At 43.7% G+C, this 9,894-nt stretch overlaps 1 protein-coding gene across 3 annotated transcripts in view; it reads left to right on the top strand.

Annotated features, from left to right (window-relative positions):
- Positions 1 to 5,850, top strand: part of CDC42BPA (CDC42 binding protein kinase alpha (DMPK-like)) — a 628,044-nt gene extending 622,194 nt beyond the window's left edge. For 2 of the 3 annotated variants that reach the window (XM_006871263.1, XM_006871265.1), the window contains 3 exons: positions 2,703 to 2,820; positions 5,137 to 5,294; positions 5,718 to 5,849. In XM_006871263.1, coding sequence (XP_006871325.1) covers positions 2,703 to 2,820; positions 5,137 to 5,294; positions 5,718 to 5,849 — 408 coding nt within the window. Of the gene's footprint in view, positions 1 to 2,702; positions 2,821 to 5,136; positions 5,295 to 5,717 lie in introns of all 3 variants that reach the window. The other variant, XM_006871264.1, reaches the window with a different exon arrangement.
- Positions 5,851 to 9,894: the final 4,044 nt, after the last annotated feature.

Raw genomic sequence — 9,894 nt, 5'->3', positions numbered from 1 at the left:
TTTTTTTTTTTTTTAATAATTTTGAGTTTTGGTCCACATTTTCTCCTAATCTATCCAGGACCCTTTAATGTGATCCCTTTCAGAGCTGTTGGTAGTGGCAGTCAGACACTGTTTAGTTGTCTGGTCTTAGAGTCATGGAGACTGATGTTCACATGTTCCATTAGACTAATTCATTCCAAGCATCTTCAATTCTCATCACACTTCTTTCTTTTACACATGGAGAGACCAACAGCTGCACCTTACATGACCACTCATGAGCTTTTAATACCCCAGACACTATTCATACTAGGATGTAGAGCATTGTCTTTGTGGACTGTGTTATGCCAAATGACCATGGTGTCCCCTGAGATTATGGTCCTGAGTCCTCAGACCCAGCAACTCATTACCTTAAGATGTTTGATAAGATCTTTTTCATCATTTTGCCTGGTGCTATAGGAGTCCTGGTGTAGTGCTGTGGGCTAATGCGTCAGACTGCAAAGTCAGAACTTCAAGGTTGGTGGTTCAAGTTCACCAGCTGCTCCTTGGAAACTCTATACAGGGTCGCTATGGGTCAGAATTGACTCGATGGCACTTAACAACAACAAATAGGATAAGCACTTGACCATAAGGTTGGTTTGACCGCAAATATATAAATAGAGGATATTTGTACAAACACAACTATGAATGTGGTAGAGCCATGTTGTTAAGTGCTGTTGAGTCAGTTCTGACTCATAGTGACCCTGAATAGGGTTTCTAAGGAGCAGCTGGTGAGCTTGAACCACCAACCTTATAGTTAAAACCGACTTGAATCCATTGCATTAACCCGCAGCACCACACCAGGACTCCATATGTATATGTTGTTGTTGTTAAGTGCCATTGAGCCATTGAGTCAGTTTCAACCCATAGCAACCCTGTATAGGATTTCCGAGGAGCAGCTGGTGAGCTTGAACCACCAACCTTATAGTTAAAACCGACTTGAATCCATTGCATTAACCCGCAGCACCACACCAGGACTCCATATGTATATGTTGTTGTTGTTAAGTGCCATTGAGCCATTGAGTCAGTTTCAACCCATAGCAACCCTGTATAGGATTTCCGAGGAGCAGCTGGTGAGCTTGAACCACCAATCTTGCATTTCAGATGGCTTTGCAGTCTGGCACATTAACCCACAGCGGCATACCAGGACTCCATATTTATATATATCACGTCACTGTTCCTCCCTTATTTATTCAGCTTATGTCTCAGTCCATGTGTCTACACACAGAACACTGTTATTCCAAGGTTGTGTATAAATTACTATTTACCTCTGTCCCCTTTAGTTCATGCATACCTCCCTGTGTCTTCACCCATCTTCATCTTTCTTCTGTCATCCTCCCTCTGCTTATAGATTGCCGTTACCCAACCTAACATGTTTGACTACTTGTTGATGTGAGATTTTCTTCACTGTATTTTCATTGTAGAGTTACTGCCTTGCACAATGAGTGTAAAATATGTATTTTTTTTCCCCTAGCAGATTTTCTGTTTTGATGGAACTGAAAAGGAAGATTTAAATTGATGTTGCAGATTGCTGCATGGGTTATTATTAGAGCATAGCAAGGTGTGGGGATGATGGTGGTTATGTGCCGTGGAGTCAGTTCCAACTCATAGCAACTCTGGACGGAGTTTCCGAGGCTGTAAATCTTTACGGGAGCAGAACGCCTCATCTTTCTCCCGAGGAACAGCTGGTAGTTACGAACGGCTGACCTTGCAGTTCACAGCCCGACTCATAACCACTGGCAGCTATGAAGAAAACTGAGGTGTAGATACATTTTCTAAATAAATGTTTATATTTACAAAATTCTCACTTGAGCCTGGAACTATCTCACAAATGGAGAAAGCATTGTGAGGGGTAAAAGGGATGCTAATAATAAGGTACATATAGGTTACCTGCTCCACTATTTGTAAGGAATATTGAAAGATCTTTTTTTACCCCCCCCAAATCTTGACTTTGGTCTGGAAGGTCGGGCCATCGAAGAGGCTGTCTGCTCTCTGCCTTGGCCACATTCTGATTGTCTGCACAGCTCTTAGCAGATTCTTCATTGTGGGTAGGAACTGACAGTCTGTGTTCATTTCCAACCTCAAATAGCCAGTATCATTCGCTAACGAGAATGAAAACTTCTCAGACCAGTATTCCCAAGTTAAAGCACTTTACCTGAGCTGGGATGTGACCAACATCCTATTTATGACTCATATTGCTACTCTATGGGAATCATCAAAGACGCCTGATGGAATGGCACGTTTAGTACCCCATTAATAAATCATTTACTTGAAAAGAATATAGTTGTAATTGACTTTCTTCCAAATGAACGTATTCATTTGGCTATTGAGTTATCCTAATTAAATAAGCATAGTGAGAGTTCTGTTTTATTTAACTGCGAATATCCATGTAATTCTACACTTCACTAACCCTGCTAACCAGACTTACATAACTTAGATGTTCTCAACAACAAAAAATGCTTATGTGTTGACAAGTATTTACTACTGTTCTGATTTTATAAATATATTTGATAAATATAAGGATCAATACTTAACACGTTTACTTCTTATTGGGGTTACATTACTTCTGTGGGAGGAAAGATTTTCTGTTTCTTATTTTGTATCACTCTAGCAAAGATAATTCTATTTCTTGATAATTATATGGAAAAATAGACTCTGAAGAAAATCAATTTCTCTTTTATTTTTAGAACCCTCGTCCTCAGGAAAATCGGACGGTGTTCAGTGGCTCAGTCAGTATTCCATCTATCACCAAGTCCCGCCCAGAGCCAGGACGCTCCATGAGCGCTAGCAGTGGCCTGTCAGCAAGTAAGTGGCCCCAGGCTGGAGGAAAGCACCTCCAGAGCAAGATGGCACCTCGGCTGCTCATGCACCACCGAGTGGCATGCTCCTGCCAGTCCTACTCAGGCTCAGTCAAGTGGGTGTCCTGAATCACTGAGAGACCTGAGGTGCCACTGGGTGGCACTAGTAGGCCTAAGTTTAGTTGTTAGGAGTCCCTTATAAAACCTAAAGTCCAATAGGACATAGACGGGTATTACAGATAGTGCTGATGAATGCTCAGAAGGACATAAGCAGAGTGTACGCTAGAGAATAACAAGGAGTTGTGGATGAATTCATATCTAGAATAATTAAGAAAATCATTTTTAATAATTAAGAAATAATTAAGATAACCTCCCCAAGGGGTACCTGGCAGTTTGAATCACTTTGAGTAACTGAGAAGCCAGCATTGGCTAGATGACAGTATTGAAGGAGTGACAAAAATAAAGTGGGAGAGATAAGCAAGTCAAGCAGGGCCCAGGAGACCAAGGTAAGCAATTTTTATTTTATTCAAAATGCGTTGGGAAGCCTTTGAGGAGCTTTAAGTAAGGAAGGACCTTGATCTAATTTATGTTCTTAAGAAGATCGCTCTGGCTGCCAAATGGACAATGAATTAGAGGTAAGCAGGTGAGAGCTGAGGATAGTGTGAAATACAGCAATGGCAGAGGAAAAGAGACTGAAGAGAAGGAAGGAGATGGATTTTGGAGATACATTTTGGAGGTAAAAACAGTATGACTTGATGATGGACTAATGTAGAAAGATCAGGGAGAGAGAAAAGTTAGACACATCTAGTCTTCTTGCAGAGTCCTGGTGTGACTCTTTCGGATAAGCACTGGACTGCTGACTGCGAGATTAGTGGTTCAAACTACTAGCTGTTCCTCAGAAACCCTATACAGGGTCACTCTGAGTTGCTAAAACTTCAAGGCCCTTAACAACAGCAGTCTTCCTACTGGAGCAGTAGGGTAACACCAAGTGCTCCAGGTCCCGAGGCTTCAGAGGGGCTAGGGTAGGACGTTCCAGGTCCAAGGCATTTGACTAAATGAGTATATGTACCCTTTAGCCACACAATAGAAATAAACATAGCATGTTGGATCCTTGAGTCACTTGGCTTCTCATCCTCAAAACTCCAGGACATTCTCCTCATAGAGTTGAAGGTCAGATGTGAAAGTGCTTTGTAAAGAATTCTACCACAAGTAGTTTCTCCTTCAAGGAAACCCAACTGCAGCCTCAGTTCCTTGAGTGCAGACTCTCTGTGGCATCTGACTAGACAGTGGCTATACACCTGATGCTTGATGAATTCTTCATGGAGTTAACTTTGAAAAACATTTCTTACAGGTTTAACAAAAATTCTTACCGCACATTTTAATAGGTACAATGGGCTTCAAAAAGTTCATGGGAAAATTCAGTTAATTTTTTTTCATTCAATTTTCCACAAACTTTTTGAAGTTCCCTTATATAGAATATTCCAATAGCTAGCAACATTTTTCTATTGGTCTTGGATTTTAAGCTAGCTTTTATGTATCTTAATTTTAAAGACAAAACACAGTGTGAGTTTTGAAGAAATTCACCTCATATTTGTATCTCAGGCTTCTTGCCCTGTGATATAATCGAGTTGGTTTTGACTCATAATGACCTGTTACAGGAGCAGCAGGTGGGTTTGACCTGACAACTTTGTAGGATAAGTATGACCCTGTAGGATAAAGTCCAGTGCTTATCCTGCAGCGCTACATCAGGACATCAAATGGAATGATGTTTATATCTGGGCATTGCTCTACCTGCCTCAACAGCCTGTGAGGCCCTGGAGAGGCAAAGGGAAAGGCAGGCACGTGCCACAGCCTAGTGTCTTCAGTGCTGTGAGAGAGGAGATCGAGAGAAGCTGAGGACCATCAGGGGTCTCATAGGGAAAGACTCGCTAAGGAAGGAGCACAGAGGAGCCCGGCAGCATTAAGTGGGAATTATGTGGTGAGTGTGGTGCTGTAGGATAAGCACTGAACTGTGCATTGCAATGTCAGCTGTTCAAACCCACCAAGCTGCTCTGCAGAAATCATATGCTGTGTGGCTTTGAGTCAGAACCCATTCTACAGCACTTAACATGTGCTGAGTTGGCGTTCCAGGAGACAGTGCAGCAGAGGCAAGCTGTGTAGAGGCTGCCCACTACCCATAGTCACTTGGCTAGGACAATGGGCTGAGCCCTAGGCCTATGTGACCAGGTAAACTTACTCAGGATCACACTGGGACACTGAGGAGGGTGACTGGTCACCTCAGCAGTGTGCATATAAAAAGTTCTGCTTGAATGATGTTCTGCAGGATCTGCTGCACAGAATGGCAGTGCCCTAAAGAGGGAATTCTCTGAAGGAAGCTACAGCGCAAAGCAGCAGCCCCTGCCTTCCCCGTCGGAAGGCTCACTGTCTTCTGGAGGCATGGACCAAGGGAGCGACACCTTGGCGAGGGACTATGATGGGGAGGTGAGTGCAGCATGTGCACAGCTGTGCCTGGAGACACGGGTTTGGAGACATCATGTGTGAGAGACACTAGTGTGTTTACAGATAACCCCACTTTGAGATGGGCTTTCAGGGTTTAGTAGTAGCTCTTAGCCAGTGGGCAGCAAAGCCAGTCACTTGGACTGAAACCTGCATTCTCCCCTGAGGTTATCGACTTCTCGTTAACTTTTGTATGACAAAAACCTGCAGAGAGGGCTTCAAGCATTTGCTGTGTTCTGTGTGTCTTACTCAACTTAGAGAGGGAATTTAATGTGACAGTGGAAAAAAACCTCCTCTGTTCAGGGTCATATGGTCATGTGGCTGGAGGGTACTCGACATTGCCGGAGTCTCTCCTACTGCCCTTCTTCTCCCACTGCTGCTCATTCACATCTGCCTTTGGCCCTACAGGACTCTGACTCTCCGAGGCATTCTACAGCTTCCAACAGCTCCAACCTGAGCAGCCCTCCCAGCCCAGTTTCACCCAGAAAGACCAAGAGTCTCTCTCTGGAGAGCGCTGACCGTGGAAGCTGGGACCCATGAGTGCTCAGTACCCAGATCTCAGGATGCCAGAGCAGCTTCTCGGAGCTCCTGCCACATGCCCCCCTGCTTTCATCTCTCTATCTGCACCTCTGCCTGAAGCTGACCCACTGGCAGCAGGAGCAGAGTGGGGACTCAGGACTTCTGCACGCCCCTCCAGAGTCAACAGCACCACCAACAGAGGCAGCTTAGATGAATACTGATTTCATTTCATATAGTAGTTGCTTTTAATACTATTTCACCCCTCCCTGAAAAGGTAGCTCAACTAGGCAGACTACAAAGATCTAAGAGATAAGACTAGACAGACTTTGTTTTCACAGTAGAGCCTCAGCACAGCACTGAGACAGCACCCGGGCGTCCATTGGCAGGGGAGGCACCCACTAAATGTCCACCTGACTGTTGCCAGTCAGTCCTTATTAATGAAAACAGTGCATATTTTACTACAATACAGAGTTTAAATAAATACACAAATTTAGAAGTTAAATACTGAATGTATATATTCAAAAGAGGCATCTTGTATTCAACAGAAGATAGATGCATATATAAGAGAAAGAGATGGTTTAATTTAAAGAAATGTGTTGTTTTATGTCTGTTTTCCAGCTAAGCAAGGTGAAGGTTAGGAAGGCCATTAGTATGATGGGCGAGTGAGAGAAGTCGGTGTTTCACTTGGTCCTGCGTCCTCAGACCGGTGGCACAGTGGAGTCAGCAATGTAGACTCTGAGATCACTGCTTTGGAGAGCAACCTGTGCATCCGAGTTTTAAAACCCATTTATTTTTCTAGCATTAGAATTTTGAACCATGCTTTTCACATTTGATTCTATTTTAATAGTTTGTGCAGATGAAAGTAGAAGTATGAGTCTGCCACCTTTTAATCCCTTTGATCTCAAAGGGCACAAGGAGTGCTACAGTTTCTAAAGGTCCATAAAACGGCTCATCAAAGTGCTCCTTTCTGAGATAATGCCTCCCTCCCTAACTTACTGCACCTTGGAGTTTGGAGACAGCTTCTCAAGGACATTACTTTGTTAAGGCTGGGGTGGGCTCTCTGGGTGGTACAGTTAAGTGCTTGACTACTAGCCAGAAAGCTGGCTATTTGAACCCACCCGGAAGTGCCTTGGAAGACAGGCCTGGTAATCTGCCTCCCAAAGGTCACAGCCTTGAAAAGCCCCTGAAGCACAGTGCTAGTCTGCACACAGGAGACAGTCAGCTGGATGGAAACTGGCCAACAACAACATGAGCTTCTTCAGATAAGCCTGGGGAAAGGGCCTTTAATTAGCACATAATATAAAACCTTCAATGTGTAGGACTCAAACAGCCTTACCCACATACTCTTTGCCTCACCCATTGGAAGATGGCTGTTTAACCCTGAACTCATGCAGTAAACTGGCCCATTATGCCTTCCTGCTCATCTGCTTAGGAACAGTTCTATTTGAAATCCTGCTGTTTTAATTGCCACAAAGAAAGGAGATGCAAAACCAGAACTTTATTTCTCCAATCACTTCAGAGTCAGTTAAGCATGTGAGCAGAGAAAGGGATAAAAATATCTCATGAAAGGGAAGAGAATCTGCTTCTCTTTTCATCTCAGTTTCTCTGAGAAACAAGCAGGATTTTCTCCTCTCTCAAAATCCAATATGGGACACACTCAGTAGCTGCTGCTGAAGACAGCAGTGTAGATACTAGCACTTCACCCTTTTCAGTACCAGCAACCAAGCCAGAACCCCGATCACACTGCTTTGCCGGACATACCTATGCTTACACTCACGAGGGAGGTTCGCTGAGGGACAAAGGCTCCCGATGTGGGTTGTGTAAGCACACCATATTGTTTTTAAGTACCATCGAGTCAGCTGATGCTATAGCAAGGTTAGTTGCTGTTAAGTTGGTTCTGACTCATAGCTATGCTGTATTAAGGTTTCCAAGGAGCGGCTGGTGGGTTTGAACTGCTGACCTTGTGGTACAGCACCGGGGCACCTTTTTTCTGCTAAGGGTCATTTGGATATTTATTAACATCATTTGAGGGCCATACAAAATTATCAACTTAAAAATTGGGCTGCTATATATATCTGGTTCCGTAGTGGTTACGAATCGGGCTGCGAATCGCAAGGTCAGCAGTTCAAAACCACCAGCTTCTCTGCAGGAGAAAGAGGCTTTCTGCTCCTGTAAAGATTTACAGCCTCAGAAACCCTGTTCAAGGTCGCTATGGGTTGGAACCGACTTGACGGCACTTAACAACAACATATATATTTGGTCATACATTGAAATTAACTCACCCCTAACGTGATGGCTCCTCGGAAGCCCTATACAGGGTTGCTATGGGTCGGAACCAACTCAACAGCACTTAGCAACACTGTGATGGCCAGAATTGTGGTTGCCTTGGCAGGACCAGACCAAATGACTTCACAGGTATGGCACTGCTGTTTAATGACCTGGACTGCAAGATCAATTTGAACTGCAAGGTCAGTGTTGAGACTCACCAGCCACTCCTCGGAAACCCTGTACAGGGTCGTTATGAGTCGGAACTACTCAGCAGCACTTAACAGCACCAGAGGCTCACAGGCTGGAAGTTCCCCACCCTGCTATATAGAATTTCCAAGGACCAGCTAGTGGGTCTGAACTGCTGGCCTAAAGGTTAGCAGTTCAATGCTTATCCTATAGCACCACAACAGGACTCCTAAAGTTCACCATAGGGAACTTAAAAATAATAAGTTTTGACATGTAAACATTCTGGATTTAGAACTTGGCTCCAACTTGATGTTTTAGTTGGCGACAAGCGTAATTCACTGCACATCGTAATCCTCCAAATCACTTTGCTTTAAGAAAATCTAAGTCAAAATACTTTTGAACATTCAAATACCAACAACTGGACCTTGAGTCCATGACTCTGGTAACTCCATACATTTGGCAAAAAGGAAATCATCCAGCCCGTTGCTAAGCTTCCTCCTCTTCTCGCCCTCCCTCTCTCCTCTTCCTTCCTTCCTTCCCAGGCTGAGATTCACTGGATACGCCATGAAAGCCATTCTTTTTTTTTTTCTCTGTTGAGATTGTTTTGAGCCTTGATTCTTGTGAATTTTTGTTGCCTGTTGTTAAGTGCCATCGAGTTGGTTCCAACTCATAGCAACCCTTGTATAGGGTTTTTGAGGAGCAGCTGTTGAGTTTGAACTACCAACCTTGCGGTTCAAAGACCTTGTGGTCTAATACCCTGTAGCCCCACACCAGAAATCCTTTGTGGCCGGTAGGTGCTTCTTTTTTTTTAAGAATTTTTTAAGGAGTCTGGGTTCCACTACAGTAACACTGCAGCTCCCAGCAATGAGAGGCTACTATGAAGGTTTGTTGGCTGCCATGGCATTTTGTTGGTAAGTTCCATTTGTTGGTTCTGACCCATAGCGACCCTGTATAGGGTTTTAAAGGAGCAACTGGTGAGTTTGAACCACCAACCTTGTGGTTCAATCTAACATTGCCCACAGTGCTGCGCCAGGACTCCTTTAGATTCTCGGAAATGCAGACACACCACACTTTCTGACTCCCACGTTGACTTTAAATGGTCTTGCCACTCCGAATCTATCAGCCCCAAATTTATTTACATTCCAAATGCAGGTCTCCAAGGGCAGGGGGAATGACTACTGCCAGGGATAATAGTTTGAGAGAGGATTTTCCCAAAATGATGATCATGCTACTGGGCTTAGCCCATCAACCTGAAATACAAAGCCTGTTACAGTCAGTTTAGTTTCTGACAAGAGTATCTTAAAAAGATTAGAGTGGGTCCAGATTAACAAGAACACAGGATATACAGAGGGATCAGTGACAAAAACCCAAAAAAAGGTCTTATACTGCCGTTTGAAGTCATCCTGTTTTTAGTGCAAGACACTGTTAAATGTACACAACAGCAGGAGCTCATTTGTCAATAGAAAAGAAAATAAAGTCAGAGGCACTTCTGGCGTGATTTATATGTGTTGGTATTTGGTGCTATCTCTGTCCAGTCAACTTGTCTACCCTCGAGTTTTGACTAATCTTGTCATGTGCTCTGCGTACATAAAATACAAACACATACATTATT

The sequence above is a fragment of the Chrysochloris asiatica genome, unplaced genomic scaffold (assembly GCF_000296735.1).
Source record: "Chrysochloris asiatica unplaced genomic scaffold, ChrAsi1.0 scaffold00165, whole genome shotgun sequence".
Lineage (NCBI taxonomy): Eukaryota > Metazoa > Chordata > Mammalia > Afrosoricida > Chrysochloridae > Chrysochloris > Chrysochloris asiatica.
The sequence above is the reverse complement of the archived record's forward strand: the minus strand, read 5'-3'. Positions and strand labels throughout refer to the sequence as shown.